Below are 18,423 nucleotides of genomic sequence, written 5' to 3'. Positions count from 1 at the left end.
CAAGCATTTTGAATGGTGTTTTGACATTTCAGAGCCACCGAATCACGAATACGAAAAAACGCATGTGAAAATTTCGGACTCAGTGTGCAAGGACCTTACACTGTAGCACAGGGTTCACCAATCTCGGTCCTGGAGGGCCGCTGTCCTGCAGAGTTTAGCTCCAACCCCAATTAAACACACCTGAACCAGCTAATCAAGGTCTCACTAGGCATACTAGAAACTTTCAAACAGGTGTGTTGGAGCTGGTCGGAGCTAAACTATGCCGGACAGCGGCCCTCCAGGACCGAGATTGGTGAACTGCTGTAGCACCTCCTTGCGGGTGGTTTCCAGACACCGAGAGCGAGGACAGTAATCTCGCAGCGCTAGGACCCTGCGGCCCAGCGCGCTCTGGAGGTGTCGGAGGAGGCGAGGAGCGCACCTACTCCGCCAGACTCTTGATCAATTATTTGAATGCAAGTGTCCATCCAGAGGGTCACTCTGGAGATGGCTGCGAATCGGGTTGGGAAGCGTTATAACAATAAGATCCACTCACCGAGCCGAGGTACCAGCCGGGATGCTGGACTGAGCGTGCAGAAGAGACAAGCACGAGTCACCGTCAAATATAACAGAAAGGAACTCCAGAAGCGTCTGGATGTGGAAAAGTGGATAGATTGTGGACTTGACGAGCTGTATTTGGGAAGGGTGAGTCCTCTTGGAACAAAGATTAATGATAAACGATTAAAATTAATTATATAATAAATGAAAGACAAATTAAGTCTAAAGATTTTCAAATCATTTCTGTGAATATTTAATGAGCTGCCAGCAGCAAAAGGCGTTGCTTGCTGATAAATCTGTTCTTTTTTCAGTAATATTGGTGTAGTCATTTATTGTTAAAATACAACAATAAATTTTAATAATGAAAGTTTTCTATAAGTGGGAGGTAGCCTAGATTTAAAAGCATCCACGTGGAAATGTGCACATAGCCTATACTAGCCTGGGCTACGTGTCTCAATTGTGAAGCAGGTGTCACTCACACCATTTGAATGCAGAATGGAATGTAAATTGTCTGATGATAAAAATGTGATAAAGAATGCAAGTACGTTTCAATATATCGTTTCTTTACCTTTTGATGTGCTCATCAATGATTATGCCCCACGTTTATTCATGAAGGGCGTGAACCTTTCCTTGGGTCATACCACTGAACGACTGCCTTTTGTGTCCCTCATGAATATATGTGTAAACAATGACAATCTGATGCCAACTTTTACTATGTGTTATTGTAGTAATTTTTCCTCAACAAACCCAATTACTTTTATTTTATTTTCGTATTTTTTTCTCCATGAGGGATAGGCTACTGTATCCCTAGCCAATTACTTGTGTGTCTGTATATAGATAGATAGATAGATAGATAGATAGATAGATAGATAGATTTTTTTAAGGGCAAAATATAATCTCAGTCATGTTTCTATCATAGCTCCTCTTCACTAAAATTGTTTAAAATTACAACTTTTTTCAAAATGTGAACTCTATATCATTTTTTTTAAATAACTTTATCTTATTTTATTAGGTTTCTCAGTCAGACAGAAAATTATTATAATATAATGTAATATAATTAATAGTTCCCATAGAAATATCACCATTAAATCACTTTGTCACTTTGTAAAGAAACACTATGCACCTAGACTAAACACGTAATATGCATAAGCACGAATTTGCGTTTTTGTAGTTTACACAGAGATGATAACTGTATCGTTTTCAAAAATGTGCACTTTGAAACCGTTTTCAGGCCCCCAAAACGCCATTGTCGTGTAAATGAGTGGCCAAAACGTATAAAAAAATTCAGTTTTTAGTTGAAAACGTGTCGTGTAAATGACTCCTAATAAACAACTTGTAGTGTCATGACCTTGAACATAAAGATAGTAATCCCAAAATGAACTTATTTAAAGGGGTGGTTAATTATGATTTCACTTTTCTAACTTTAGTTAGTGTGTAGTGTAATATTGCTGTTTGAGCATAAACAACATCTGCAAAGTTACGATGCTCAAAGTTCAATGCAAGGGGAGATATTTTCTTTTACAGAAATCGCTTTTAAACTACATGAGCTTCCTCCCGGGTTAGTGACATCATAAACCCTAAAATTTACATAAACCCCACCCCCGGGAACACGCAAGCAACAAAGAGGGTTAGGCAGTGTTGAGAAGAGGAAGAGGAGTTGTAGTAGAGCACATTTATGAGTCTGCTCAAGCTGTCACATCCGTAACATAAATTCAAGCTACATAAATTCATCAACTAACCATTCAGAAACGCACTGTTGCAATTATACATGTTGTCACTTCTTCGTGAGTCTCTCCATTATTGTCGGACTTCGGTTTGAACATAAAAGGCAGAACAGTTTCTGACATTTTAGTGCGTGTCTGCAAGCTGCTAACATGCGAGCTCTTGAAGCTCCGCCCTCTGTGCCGGGAGCAGCAGCTCATTTGGATTTAAAGGGACACACACAAAACGACACGTTTTTTGCTCACCCTCAAAAAGGGACAATTTTAACATACCATAAAAAAATTTATTTTGGTAAATTTTGAGCTAAAACTTCGTACACACTTTGGGGACATCAGAGACTTATTATACATCTTGTAAAAAGGGGCATTATACCACCACTTTAAGACCACAAAAGTAAGTTGTGAAGATTTTTACCTCACACTTTGACATGATGTTTGCATCTCTAAATGGGTTTTAATCATTTGACTGATTGTTGATGTAGCACGCATAGTTACATCAGGCTACTTGTCCTGTTCTCCTGGGAGGCTTGAAAAAACAAGATGTGTTCAAGACCAGTAAACATGCCTGATATGCAGAAATGCTGACAATTTATATCTAATTAGTTCACATTCCTGTGTCTTGGGGTATTTTAGGATGGAGGGGATTTATTTTATTTTTTTCTCTTTGAGTCTCCAGTGGGCTGATCTTAAATGCTTAGAGATGCTGCTGTTGTGACTTGTTGTTGCGCATGCTGCCTTAAATGGAGAGCTCTAGGATGCCAACAGCCGTCTGGAAAATGATAAACATTCACAGACACTGGGCTTTGTGATGGTGGATGTAAGCAGAGATTTGCTTAGGCTCTGTCAGTGGAACGTACTTGGCGTCCTGCCACGATAAAGGCGTTTATGAAATGTAGTAGGGAAGACCAAGGGGTGTTCCAACACATTTAGTGGTTTTCTGCACTCTTTCACAAACTGTATAATATATTTCCAAATATGTCTGCTTCTAATTAAAGTAGTATTTAATCAAAAAATAATAATTGTCACATAAATTCCTTATTTTTTACATAAGGTCTGGCTGCTTTTGGACTGTCATCTTTAAATTATACACTGAAAAAAATTGGTTGAAAACAATGTTTCACTCAGAAATTGCTAGTAAATTTCTCAAAGAATATAAAAAAAAATCGCAAGTAATACATCGAATAAAATTTTGAAGTAGACTGAAATAGTATTTTCTTGTAAAATGTACTACAATAATCTTTCAAAAATCACTGGTAACATTTTACAATAAGGTTTCCTTTGTTAACATTAGTTAACTACATTAGTTAACATGACTTAACAACGGAAAATACTTTTAAAGCATTTATTAATCTTGATTAATGTTAATTTCAGTATTAATATGAAAAGTTTTAATATTATTGAATGCACCTGAGCTAACATGAACAATGAACAGTTGTATTTTTATTAACTAACATTAACATTGATATATACAAATTTATTTCTCATTGAATCCTTATTGTAGTGTTACTAAAAAAAAAATACATTGTAGATATAAAATTTAACTTTTGATATTCACTTATTTTTTAATAATAAATGTTTTAAATATAAAAAACTTTTTCCATTTAAATTTAATTGTTTATAATAAAAAAGAAAAGAAAAAAATAATGTTTTCAGCACCTTCTGAAAATGAAATAAAACCAATAATTCCAAAACTATACCAAACCACAGTATTAGGCATTGTGAAGCAAACATTAGGATACTCTTGAATTATCAACACTATAATTAAGTTTATCACTATACGTTTATTCTCTTTGTATGTGTGGTTGAGTTGTCCAGCCACTGGACACTTATGTTATGGCAGAATATCACATGATGACTGGATGATTCTCAGCAGCCATCTTTTTGTGATTTTTAAGATGTGATGTTGGTGCTAAAAAGAAACAGCCCCCACTGAGGCTGTAATCAGATCCCCCCCTTCATTTCCTGTCGGCAGCAGGCCCGACAACGTCCTGCTCTTATGGTCCTGGGATTGATTGATGGAATATTTGTCTCATGGGGTGTTTCTTATGAGTGAGGGGGATGGGGGCTGTGGAAATGAAGACCCCATATGTCACTGTATCACAAAGAAAGCCCTTCTGCAACTGTCCTCCACCCCCCATCCCACAAAACAACTACCCGCTACCTATTATTGGTCCATGCAAAGGGCTTCACAAGCCCCATTAAGCAGGACCATAAGCCCACAGCGCTATAAAAGCTAAAAAAAGCTTTAAAAAAACAGATTTGAGTCCCATAGTGATCAGATGCGTGTCTGTTTGTAGTCCAGAGGCTGCTTCGTCTTTTTTTCCATGTCATCAAACATGGGTAAAAAAGAGGCACAAAACTTTGTGCTACAGATGTGACATATCCAATGTGTAATCCCCCCCCAAAAAATAGTAAATTGTTAACAGCAGTGGTTCTAACAGTTTAGTCGAGACCTAAAATAAGTGGCAGGTCTTTTCTGATGGACGTATGGAAAACACATGCAAAAAATAACATGCAGAAGTTTTCTGTAAAATAATCATGCATGGTTGGGGTAGCTAAATAAACAGGCTCATCAACTTTTAAAAGGAAAGAGAAAACGCTTCTCATATATATTGTTGCTGATGTCAAAGGCTATGTATCCACTCATAGGTATTTTGAGGCATATTATTCTCTCATTTGGTAAAAGTTAGCCAAATTAGCCAAATTAGGCACATGCTAACATGGTCGTGTACTTTATGTAAGGTAAATTAAAGAAAATACAACCCAGGTTGTATTAAATAATGGTTTGTATAACTTGTTGGTTCGTGACTTGATCTAAATGAAAATCCAGTTGAGATAGCATATGAACATCTTAGAGACGTCTATTTGATGTCTGCATTTACATCTGCAAGATGTATTTTTTTAGTGTTTGCTCATCTGCTATAGTTCTCTGACACGTCTCCTGTCAGATGTCATATAGACATGTAGAAGATGTCTTTAAGATGTTTATGGTTTAGAATGTAAAACTGCTCTTTCTAAGATGTTTATCAGATGTATTTCTACTGCAGATGTTTTCAAGATCTCCAGAACCCCAAGCAGACATCGTACAGACATACCTGTGCTATTAGCTGGGTGATATTGTGTTTTTCACCGTAAAGGAGACATTTTCCCCTAAATGCACAAAAGGCATTTTCTATGTTTTATCAGTACAATTTGACGATTGGTAATCTATTGTTGTTATTTGTTATAAAACAAGAAATGTCTAAATGTATAACATCTAAGTTTGTATGCTAGCTCCATTCCCGTGGGAATGATGATCAGAAAATGAATGCACCTGGGTAGTGCTTATAGTATTGGCATCACAAGGAGGAAAGAGCAAAACAGCAGATGTGAGAAACGAAGCTGAGATCCGCATTTAGAATGTTTATAAACAATATTACATTTCAGAGTTGACCCACAGCTGAGTTCTTGTTCCTAATATGGTCTGTTAGTAAAGAAGTCACTAATAACCACAGGCTGCGATAAATTATTTATTCTGTCTGTACAAATATTTAAAAAATTGTTTATTGTGAAAAAGGATTTTCTTATGAATTGTCTTTAAATAAATGTTAAGAATTCCACCAAAGGCACTATAATGTAATTAGTTAGACTATGCAATGTCACTCCGTGTTGCTCTCACATGCACTTTTGCCTTTAATGTGGAACAGGGTATTACATCACAGTGTATGGAGTCCTGAGGACAGATGATGCACAAACGATCTGACATTTTACTCTGGATGGATACAAAGGGATAGAGCTGACATGAGAGGCGCTGAAATAATAGCGATGCTGAGATTGTCCGTAGTACTTAAGATTTGTGAATGCAGTATTATTTGTAGTTTATCAAGCAAAAGAATGTCAAATTATTAAAAACTGAAATATAGAACTACATTTCGTAAATTTGAAAATAAATTTGTATTGCTATAGGTGTCTGCCACAATGCTAGTGTTGTGGGTGGTTGCCAGGGCGTTGCTATGCAGTTACTAAAATGTTCTAAGTCAGTGGTTCTCAGCCTTTTTTACTCTTAAGGCCCCTCATTGTCCACAACAATATTTAAAGGCTCCTTTCCATTTTTTTTGTGATATACTTTATAAGGATTAAGGATATGGATTTTTATGAATATTTTTCACCTATAATTTCTACCCAATAAAATATTTTAGAACTTAGCTTTTTACAAAAATGCCCATGGAGTTATAAAGTTGTATTATATTACATGATGAATTTACATTTTATTCCAGGTCTAGAAATCTCACTTTTAAAATTATAGGCTTTCTCATAGAGTCAGTGGGAATCCTGGTTCTTTAAGGATAAAGGGGAAAATGATGACCTTGATTTTCAGTTGTTTTGTCTTATTTTAAATAATTTTCAATCATCCTATTTGAGAACCACTTCTCAGAGAGTTTTTTTGGCATGTTGCTAGGAAGTTCTGGGTGGTTGCCAGTTATTGGCTTAGTGGACTAAGTTAAAAGAGCTCACTTGCAAGTCACTATACTATGGTCTCTATATATGGCTTGGTTCCTTCCTTTAATTTATCGGATAGTTCACCCAAAAATGGAAATTCTGCTATCATTTACTCACTCTCGTGTTGCTCCAGACCTTTATGAATTTCTTACATCTCAAACAAAAAAGAAGATATTCTGAAGAATCAACTGTTTTTGTCCACACAAAAACAGTCAGTCGGGTCCAAAATAACACCATACCCTGTTGACTTTCATTGTATGGACAAATTTGTAGCACTAAACAGAATGATTGCAGGACAAGATACATGTGGAAGTGTAATATATGTGGTTATTATGGGTTTGTTCAAAATCCCTAGCTCTATGATTGAGAAATAATAATGATCATGCTTGCCTTAGCAAACCAAACACCAGTGATGCATCTTGCCTCAAAAATACTTGCCTCACTTGTCAGACTAGTTGTTAAAAATGGACTGGGTACATTCTTTTCTAAATGTTGACTAAATATTGATTTAGTCACATTCTTAGTTCTTACATTCTTACATCATAAATATAAATACTTGCTCAAATACACAGGAGATGGGCATTTGAATTAGGGTCACAGCTGTTAATAAGGCATGGAAACTCAGAAGAAGAAAAAAAACAGCCCATCTCAAAGACAGCAGGAAGAAAAAAAACTCTTACCCATTAGCTACTGGCCTGGAAATAATAGAGGCTGAATCACGGCCCAGGGGGATCGGGTGATGCTAAACCAGTTGGAGTGATTGACTCAGCACTCATGTTTGCAGTAAAAGGTGAAAGAACTCTGTTTTATCAAGAGGAAATGTTTTGTTTTTTGGGGGAATTACTACAGAGACAAGCCAAAATGTAGTGACGCCACAGGATGTATGACTAATGAGAATAAAAACAGAATATTTACACAATTAAGTACTCAAAATCATTGATTAAAAAATGCATTTTTAACAGCATTTTATAGTTTAACAACTAAATTGTGTAGTTTTTTCATAAATTTTGAGTCTAAATAATATTTGCAACACTAATTTCCCATTTTCAATTCTGCATCTCTGCTTAGGAACGAATTGAAAGCAAAGGCACAAACTTTAAATGACTGGAGGATTGCTCTGAACGTTCATCGTGCGAGGGGTTATGTTTGTTTCACAGCATTTCAGTGGCATTTGGAGTTAAAAGAAAGGTCACTGATGCCCTGGTAGGGCTTTCAGCTTGGATCTGATTGACCTTTCGACAGTGGTGTTAGTTTCAGGATTTTCACCCACACCAACCCTGTTCCCTGTATTTATCCGTAATCTTATCAGGAAAAGCACTGGCTTGCATGACCAGCTCTTAACCTGTTGTGTGGGTGTACAGTACACTATACTGATGGTAATTTGGAGCTTTGGTAATAGAAGAAACATATAGTTGCCATCCTTGCTGTTGTTAAGATGGTAAATTTAGACTGAATCCCACCACATACTATTGTAATTTAGCTTTGGTCACACCATGTCGCTTTACTTTGAATTTATCTCAGTTTTTTTAATATTCTCAATTTATTCACCCTCATGTCTCTTCAAAACCTGCATGATTTTCTCAAAAAATTATCCAAAAGCACTAAACACGTATCATAAAAGTGATCCATATGACTGAAATTCTGATCTTTTCAATGAATCCTTTGATCCAGTTCACAATGCTAAAATGCGTCTAAACGTTTCGTACATTAACCAGACATTCCTATTTCTCTCACAAACATGCCAAATTATTATTTTGTTTGTGAATTTGCATCAAATCACCGCCTTTTTCCTGTTTCCTTCATTTGGTGGGTGGCAGGTTTCAAGCTGGTTTGGTATTGGTAAATGATTTACTGGAAGTATCTGAAAATTGCCCTTGGCCTATTTTGTATTGCCAAGCCACAAAAAAAGGGAAGTGAAGATTAAATCATTCTCGAAACATAAAGGTACACACCATAAAAACATAAAGATTGCATTATATCAGCTAGCCCATTTCCTATTAGAGAAAACTATTTTTCCACCGCAGTGAACGTTTTAAAGTCAATGCAGAAATTCAGCCATTAGATATGAATTATATCTCTCAATGCAAGAACTTTGACCCCGAGTATTGTGAATGAGTAGTTGAGGCTGGAGTAGACTTGTTTATTCCCACACAATAGATTAGTGCTGCTAAGAGACAGCTGTCTGGCCTAGATTGACAGCTGCTGAGTAGAATGGGAGATGAGACTATACTTTGATTTTTTGCTCTATAAGACCTAATGATTGTCTGTGTGAACCTGCATGCTATGCCAATGCCACCCTCTGATTTCATCACAGTACTCATTTAGTATGACTTCTAATGTTTAGGGATGGCTTAGCAAGGGATTCATTGATTTATGTGGTGGGCTGTCAAGTGCATCTGAAAGTGCACATCTAATGCAATTGTTTCTTTTACAAGAGCAGGTCACAATTGTGAGTTACTTTTATTTAGCCTTGGATAAGGTTTAAATGTAAATGCTCTGTTCACACTATTTATTCATTTATACATTAAAGATGCATTCCCATTTTAGCATAATTTTCATAATTATTTTTAAATACAATGAAATAAATGGTGTTTATGGAAGCTTGTTTCCACCACAGAATAAAACATTTTAAAAGATAATTGCGACTTTTTATCTCACAATTCTGTGAGACTGTATTTCTCAGAATTGCGAGATATAAAGTCAGAATTGCAAGATATAAAGTCAGAATTGCGTGAAATAAAGTCGCAATTGTGTCTTATAAAGTCAGAATTCTGACTTTTTTTCTCGCAATTGTGACTTTATATCACGCAATTCTGACTTTATAACACATAATTGCGAGTTTATATCTCACAATTCTGACATCTTTTCTCAGAACTGTGAGATATAAACTCACAATTGTGAGATATAAAGTCCAATTCTAACGGGGGAAAAATACGGTCTTTTTTTTTTTACCTCAGAATAGTTTATATCTCACAATTCTGACTTTATAACACGCAATTGCGACTTTATATCATGCAATTCTGACTTTATATCTCCCAATTGTGTATTATAAAGTCAGAATTGCGAGATATAAACATGCAATTCTGAGAAAAAAAGTCTGAATTTCAAGTATATTTCTCGCAATTGCGAGTTTATATCTCATAATTCTGACTTAATAACACACAATTGCGACTTTATATCACGCAATTCTGACTTTATAACCTGCAATTGCGACTTTATATCACGTAATTCTGAGATAAAAAGTAAGAATTGAGATGTAAACTCGCAATTGTGAGAAAAAAAGTCAGAATTGTGAGATTTAAAAAGTCGCAATTACCTTTTTTATTTTTCACTCTGTGACGGAAACAAGCTTCCATAGTGTTTTCACTCAAGAATTTGCTAGTAAATTTCACAAATAATTACAAGAAACGACAAGTAAACCATTGAATTGAAACTGAAATAGTATTTTCCTGTAAAACATACTCCAACAATATTTGTTTTATTTACAGCGTTGAAAAATCATTTTCTAGTGTAGTAGAATCAGTGTGGTAGATAATAGTTTTAACAAGCAGATAAATAGCGAGAACTAAAAATGTGAATGAAAAGAGTGACTTGTCCATAGATGAAGCCTGCTTGATTCAGGATCGATGTAAACTACAGAAAATTAAAGGCCTGTTCACACAAAGACAAATTTTTGGTGCAATACATTTGGTGAGATAAACATTTCAAAGGTGCAGTCGCAGAGCAAATGAAGTGGTCACCCTAGACGGGTGTCAGAAATGGAACATTGCACAGCACTTTGTGTACTAGAGTAACCGGGGTATTTCATCATTTCCATAAGTGCCACTACTGTCAGAGAGTGGAATTTTATTTTCATTCAGCCTGTCTGACATTTGTTGGACATTGGTTCGAATAGACAAATTGAATGCGAATTTAAGACCAGATTGTCTTGTCGAACACATTCATGTTAATGTGAACCAGGCCTTAAATGTGACTCTTTCTCTCCTCACAGGAAGAGGACATGCCAGAGGAAGTGAACATTGACGAGATACTAGATCTACAGAGTGATGAAGAAAGGATAGAGAAGCTTAAGGTATCTGCTCTCTGAAAATACTGATGAAGAAACAATCAGAGTTGCTTGTCATATGTATGTGGTGTAGGCTATTTTAACTAGCATTAAAGGAACAGTTCACCCAAAAGGAAATCATATGAACTTATTATGCAAATTCTTTCACCTTTTTGTTTTTCTTCTCATTTTCTGTTCAACATAAGATTGAAAGCCATAGTGTTTTGGGACAACATTAATATATTCCTTAAACCAGCTGGATCTTTTTGGTCATTCAGCTCATATACCAGCAGCAAGAGCAGAATCAAACAGCATAAACCATCCTGGACTAGGATGGAAATCCATTTTCAGCAGGGAAGAGATCTGTGTCAGGCTTTTTATCAAATCTCTTGATTTCTATTTCTTGCAGGACATCCTTCACACCTGCAGTAACAACACAGAAGTAAGCTATTTTCATTCTATCACACAATTTAAATTAAACATGATCTCTCCTTTTTAAACAAAGCTGTCCTGTCCTTTTTTTGCACATAGTTTTATTTTTTGGAACAAAATAACCCCCTGCAGTGTTTGACATAATGGTGAATCACTGTCACACTCTAGGAAATAGTGACTTGACAGTGTTGATGAATAGACAAAACTCTCATGTTTTGTGTTATGGGATAACACTTGTTTTGATTAAATGAAATAATGTGAAGAAATAAAAAAAAATCTGGCTCTAATATTTGCATTATAGTAAATGATGTAGTGACAACAACTACTAGCAGGGACTAACTAGCATAATGCTAAGCAGCCAAACCTTCACTTCTGCACTGCAACTAAGACATCGTCCTCTGCTCCCCCCTATTGTCAAAGTTGATATTGACAAGTCAAGACTTTTAAAAGCTTTTCTGGGGCCGTTCTTCGTACATGGATTACTCAGTTATTTGGATTTGACATGTTGACGATTTAGGTTTTGTTAGGTTCTTCGAATGTCATTGTAAAGTTTGCTCATAGCAAAAATGTCCGTAAGCCGTGTGTATGTGAAGTTATTTCACATACACAAGTTTTGACTGCCTGTCCCAGCCATTGCTACTTTCTTACAAGAGCACCCTATTTAACCAGGGACATTAATAATTAAAAATAAAAATGGAAATATGTTTTTATATACTAATTATAGTATAAATTAATAATAATTTTAAAATTAATTAGAAACTAATAATAATGTTGTGAAGTCTAATTATAATGTCCAACTTTTCTCATTGAGAGATTTATTTGTGAGGGAATAATTATCTCATAATTTTATTGGATCCTTAGACACATTACGTACAGTTAGTTTGAACCATGCATAAATTTGAATGCTGACAGTTATTATACGGGTGGCTTGATGAAGTGCAGGAGATGCAGATGCCATTAGAAATATTTTATTGACTTTATAAGCTTTATCTGCTTCATCTGTAAAATGAAATGAATTGTTAATTACAAAAGGCTACTGAAAAAAAGTGTAAAGCCTCTACAAATACTAGAGGAACTTGTGAAAAATGGAAATAATTGGGTATAAGAAACATTGACACATTTCATTTATCGATTTAAAATTTTATGTAATTTTGCCTTTTTGGCTGTTACCTTTTTTAAATTATATGTTACTGTGTTGATGCCAGCCAATCGCTTGCATTGCTGATCACATGCACACTTAGTAATATCAACTTCATCCAGATATTTTAATCAAATCTGCAAATTCGCTTGAAGAGCCAAATTATCCAGAGATCAATGATCACGATTAGAAGATCTGGCATCTGTCAAATCATCTCAGATGTATTAAGTGAATTACGAAGATCGAAGCCCAGAGGCCGGTTGCATAAACTTCTTAGACTACAGTCTTACAAGTTAGTCATCTAATTGTTTTCTTCAAGACTGGTCATAACTTTTTAAAATCTGTTACATAATAGGGTAGATTGGTCTGATTTAGGCCTAATTTATTGCTAGTCGTTTTTTTTGGAAATGGGCTCATTTTACAACTCCCCCAGAGTTAAACATTTGAGTTTTGCCGTTTTCGAATCCATTCAGCCGATCTCCGGGTCTGGCGGTACCACTTTTAGCATAGCTTAGCATAGATCATTGAATCGGACATGACCATTAGCATCTCTCTCAAAAAAATGACCAAAGAGTTTCGATATTTTTCCTATTTAAAACTTGACTCTTCTGTAGTTACATCATGTACTAAAACAGACGGAAAATGAAAAGTTGCGATTTTATAGGCTGATATGCCTAGGAACTATACTCTCATTCCTGCGTAATAATCAAGAAACTTTGCTGCCGTACCATGAGTCCAGCAGGCGTAATGATATGACGCAGCGCCTGAAAATAGTCAACCTAATAGTCTACCGAGCTGGGGACTATTTTCAGGCGCTGCGTCATATCATTACGCCTGCTGGACTCATGGTACGGCAGCAAAGTTTCTTGATTATTACGGCTGAATGGATTCGAAAATGGTAAAACTCAACTGTTTAACTCTGGGGGAGTTGTAAAATGAGCCCATTTCCAAAAAAAGTGGAGTATCCCTTTAAGACACCGTCTTAACTTGGTCAACGTCTCAACTGGCCCCAGGTCCTATATGGTTGACAAGTCGCTTGTTTTCTTTCAGTTACTACTCTGTTGACACATTCCATCATGTCTTTCGTTATAAAGATTCTTCTATGATGTGCTTTTCCTCCTCATCTTCATCAGGTTTTTATCACAGAATTGGTGAATAAACTTCACGGTTTGCAGAAACAAGAAGATCTCCACAACAATGGCATTGAACATCCCCAGCTTCACGTCTTCCCCGACCGCCGGGGCTCTTCTGACACTGAGAGACTCTGAGCACCTACACATCTACGGCTGGTCAGTCTCCTGTCTCAAAACTGCTCAATAGCAAGGCATCAGCAGCACTTCTGTAAAATATAGACAGGTTGCTGACTTCAGTTTGTATAGTAACAAAACAACACAAAACCTATAAAAATATTTATGTAAAAAAAAAAAAACTCGGAGTAAAAAACTGAGTGACTGACCACAGCATGGACCCTTTAAAAGTTGTCATCATTATTTTGACATTTTTTAACAGTGAAAAATGAGACTTGTTTGTTATAACAGATGTACTTCCCAGTTAACATGTAGCCTATTTGTTAATTTAACTATTTCTACCAGATCCCTTAGAATTACATTCATTGTTATAACCCAATAAAGTCAGTGTTATTCTGTAATATTAAACCATTTATTTGACTTTAAAGGGGACATATCATGCCAAATGCACTTTTTTAGCCCTTAAATGCATTTTGTTGTATATTTGGAGTGTTTAGAAGTACAGAAAATATGAAATTATTCTCTTCAGGTGCTTCGTTGATCTCTTTATATTCTGTTTTGGTCATATTTTTCAACCTGTTCTGATTTTTCTGTTATCTATGACGTTTTTTGAACTATTACGTCACAGTATTTGCAGCGGAACTGCCAAATAAGGACATTGACTTCCGGCCCAACACTTCGAGCAATCCGCCATTTTTATTTCTCGCTGCAATTTTGTAGTCCAAGCTAAAGGATGCAGAAGTTACGAGAGGGTAAGTTAAAATGTTCGGTTGTTGGATGTAGTAACCCACACGCTTCATTACGCCGTCTAATGTAGATGAACTGCCGCGCGTGACAGGGCGCATGTTTAACTGAAAGAACGAGCAGAGAGAGAGACCTGGGGCCTGATGTATAAACGTTGCGTACGCACAAAATGGGCATAGAAATATGCGTACGCATTTTTCCACGCACATATCGGGATTTATAAAAAATAAACTAGGCGTAGATAAGTGCGCACCGTAAGGATGCTCTTGACCGTGCGTACGCACTCTTTTAGAAGAGTATGTGTTTTGGCGACACCAACTGGCCCAAATAGCAATAACTATTTAAAATGAAAAACTTCTAAATTATCCTATTACATCACCCAATAAATCAAATTGCATCAACCCGAATTATCATTATGATATGATTATGATGGAGTTTGATGGATTCATTGATTTTAATAAAATTTGGACTCTATTTCATTATAGCTCTGCACTGGTGTCTTGCAGAAGATCACTTTTAGACAGAAAATCTAAAGAAATACAAGATAATACAAATATAATTTCGCTCACCAACCTGTCACTTGAAGCAAATATCCATCCCTTCTTAAATGTCCGCGCCAGCGAGCGCGTTGGGCCGTTTAGTGAAACTGATGCAAATAACAGTTTAAATAAATAAAATACTTCTGATATAAACTATGTTTTACTTATGATATAAACATTTAGATTAAATATGCCATTCAAATTAATAGAGAACACTTAAACATGAAATCATTACTGAGAAGTTACAACATTTTTTATATTCAAATTCAATCAATAGAAATATTTGTTGTGGATGCGATGTTTTTGAACACGTTTCCTGTAGCGTGCTGTGTTTAAATGTTTTAACCACAGAGATAATTGCTTATCATGATAATACCAGATTGTCTGAGAAAATAGTTTCGTGCAAATAATGCCCAAGGCCTATCTGTTTCCATTAAAAATATAAATCAATTAAAAATACTATTCGGCCAGTGGAAAAGATTAAATGTATTTTACACTATTTGATTTATGTATTCAAAAACAAGACAAGGATAGGCAAATACATGACTTTTATTAATGTAATGTGTCTTGTACCGTTAAACGTTATCACGTGGATGAATAATCATATGCAAATGATATGCAGATGAGGATATGCATAGTAAAACTAGGCGTTGTAAGCTCCATATATGGTTATTTCAGGGTGGAGACGCATGTGCGCACAATCTTCCGCTGACTGGGATTTATAAAGTGAATTCTGCGCAGGTTCTGGCGTACGGACGGTTTTATAAATCTGAAAACTTTTATGCGTACGCAAATTCTGCCTTATGTGCGTACGCACACTTTAAGGATGAAATCTACGCAAAGTTTTATACATGAGGCCCCTGGTCGCGCGCGCGCTCACTCTCTCTCTCTCTCTCTTCAGAGCCAGGCGAAAGTGTAAACAAGACTTCACCGTCTCCAAACTAGACGCTGTCTTGCTCTCTCTCCCTCGCACATATTAATCAAAATAAATCGACACGGTGGTAAAAGGTCGGAAGACCAAAGTTTCATGTGTAAATACAGTACACACCATTGCGATACATCCATATGAAGACGTTGTTCTACAGGTTCGTCGTCTTCATTTTCATCTCGCTCCGGCTCCGACTCTGGCTCGAACATGTAAGGCTGGCTGGACAAGTCTTCCGTTGTTGACATTTTGTTAATAACGTGTGAATAAAAAGTTTCTGTGCCGCTAGATAATCGTATCTCTGCTATCAAACTACAAAAATGGCCGAACGGGGTGGAGTTGAACCGAGTGTGGGTGGGGTATGAAGTGTCTCAATTGTATTTAAAGAGACCGCACCAAAACGAGTTGCTCTCAGACGCACATCAGAAAAGGGATAGAAAAGGGGCCTGTGGAGCTATAATAATGAGGAATTCGGACCCAAGCATTGCAGTTCCGCTTTATATAGACTACAAATGTATGATTTATATGTAAAAAGGAACAATTTAAAAGCATGATATGTCTCCTTTAATGTAAAACATTTTTGGTTACCTGAGAAGAAGAATTTTTACAGTACATAATATCCTTTTTAAATAGTTTTCCCTTAAAAATATTGACCCCTGTTTTTAAAGAAATATCTGGGTTTTTAGATTATAATGATTTCATGAGTTTTCCACTATTGGACCAAAGATTTTTGTCAGGATGCTTTTTAGATTTCAAATCAGTAATTCCCTGTTGTGTTGTTTATATCTGTGAATTAGATTTTGTAGGATTCAATTATTTTTCAGAAAAACTCTTGAATATCACTGATGAATTTATGATGCTTGATTAAAACTGACAGCTCATGCTTAAGCCCAGTAGATATGAAGGACTTGGATAAAGACTGGTTTGTGACAAAACCATGAGGTATTGTTAATATGTTTGCTGCTACTATATTAACTACTCAAACTGGTCAAATTTTCTTCACATTTTGAAGGAATTTTCACATTTTTCTCTTCCAGCTCTGTATTTAGTTTGTTTAGTTTGTTTGTACAGTGACAGAGTGCCAGCAATTTCTCTTATCATGTTTCTTTATGTATCATGTTTTCATTTTCATTTGCTTGCAATTAAGGGTTTTTGAAATCCATATTCCAGTGCACATCTCATTTTAAACATTGGACAGAAATAATAATACAATTAATTATGGGCTATTGCTTTTGGAATCCCTTTGTTAAAACTAAAACACTCAAGCTAAGAAACGCAGGAATAAATCATGCTCATATAGCCTGTTAAATCTTTGTGAAATAAAATAATAATAAATCTACTATATGTGTTCAGTTCATTATTATTATGTTTACTAAAGTACTTAATATGCCTACATGTAGCTTTATGGTTTTGCAACTTTAATATTCTACCTTTAATTTCACACATATAATCCAATTTAAATAATGGTGGATGTATGAGTTTGTGAAACATGTATTAGCTCCTTGAACCTTTTATTCAGGATAAATTATGATAAAAATATGGATAGATCTATCTGACAAAAGATGTTCTGCTATCCTGTCAAAAAGTGTATTGAGAGTGACAGCAGAGGGCAGCATTGAATCTGTTCATATCAAGAATCTATTTTGAGCCATTTCGGTTACACAAGCTATTGATGTTATTGTATAACATGAATGACTTTCCATTTAAGATTAATAATCGAATAACGAATAACTATAAATTCAGAAGAAGCTCTTATTCAGCTTTCATGAACAACCAGTCAATCAGCAAAAATGCTTAGGCCTAGTGAAAGATGGAAAAACGTGAATGACGGGTTTAAACTCTGTACAAAGTTAATATTTTGTATTGTTTGAGGATGTAAAACACATGGTATATCAGAAGCATACCATGTCAACAGTGAGGCCTGTCAACAAAGGGGAAAGAAACGTTGTTTTTTTAGATAAAGCTGTGTGAATTCTTTCAAGCAGCAAAGTCATGCTTGTTCCCATGATGTAAACAACATAAATAGCATTCATTACCACAGTGGTGATCAAAGCCCTGTGTCTATGGATCCGTGGGTCTAATACAATGCCGAGTCTCGCTGTAAGAAAACAAACAAACTACCCCACGCAGAGAACATGCAGGTGCACTCATTGACCCTGGCACAGCAACCCAGCAAGTCTGCCCTGCTTATTTCAACCCACAGTTGGGAAAACACCTTCAGATGTGCTAGGCCTGTGAGGACGATAAGCATCAACAAACATGCTTCAGACAAAAGCCGAGCAGTTGTCAGAGGACTCCTACTCATTCAGATCCACTTCCCTCACGCCACGCACCAGTGCTGACCAATCATGTTGGTCATAAGCACACGTATCCATGCCAGTCAGTAAAGAATTAAACAGAAAAATACTGTACTGCATGCATCCACGATTCCCAGAGTAATTAGTGGAGTCATAGTGCCCATGATCCCAGAGGCCCAAGAGGTGGTGGGGGAAGCTCCAAGCTGGTGGAAAGGAAAGGGGATGGCCGGCTTCCTGAGGAAAAAGCATCGTCTTTTGCGCTCCAAAACAACTCAGGAAGTGACCATAGCTATCCTCGGGCTTCAGACGTGCATTCAGTCGG

General features: G+C 36.2%; 1 protein-coding gene across 1 annotated transcript; it reads left to right on the top strand.

Moving 5' to 3' along the window:
* The first annotated feature begins 379 nt into the window (after nucleotides 1-379).
* On the top strand, nucleotides 380-17,143 carry ppp1r14ab (protein phosphatase 1, regulatory (inhibitor) subunit 14Ab). Its single transcript, XM_084127533.1, has 4 exons — nucleotides 380-681; nucleotides 10,726-10,806; nucleotides 11,189-11,221; nucleotides 13,483-17,143. The coding sequence occupies exons 1-4, from the start codon at nucleotides 451-453 to the stop codon at nucleotides 13,615-13,617; spliced, it is 480 nt and encodes a 159-aa protein (XP_083983659.1). The 5' UTR covers nucleotides 380-450; the 3' UTR covers nucleotides 13,618-17,143.
* The last annotated feature ends 1,280 nt before the right edge of the window (nucleotides 17,144-18,423 follow it).

The sequence above is a fragment of the Abramis brama genome, assembly GCF_963993115.1.
Source record: "Abramis brama genome assembly, chromosome: 10".
NCBI classification, from domain to species: Eukaryota; Metazoa; Chordata; class Actinopteri; order Cypriniformes; family Leuciscidae; genus Abramis; species Abramis brama.
The sequence above is the reverse complement of the archived record's forward strand: the minus strand, read 5'-3'. Positions and strand labels throughout refer to the sequence as shown.

Excerpts from the sequence above, each read along its gene's own strand:
- ppp1r14ab (XM_084127533.1), top strand. The coding sequence starts at position 451 with ATGCAAGTGTCCATCCAGAGGGTCACTCTGGAGATGGCTGCGAATCGG. Across the intron at positions 682-10,725 it reads ACGAGCTGTATTTGGGAAGG|GAAGAGGACATGCCAGAGGA; the intron begins GTGAGTCCTCTT and ends CTCTCCTCACAG. Across the intron at positions 11,222-13,482 it reads CCTGCAGTAACAACACAGAA|GTTTTTATCACAGAATTGGT; the intron begins GTAAGCTATTTT and ends CATCTTCATCAG.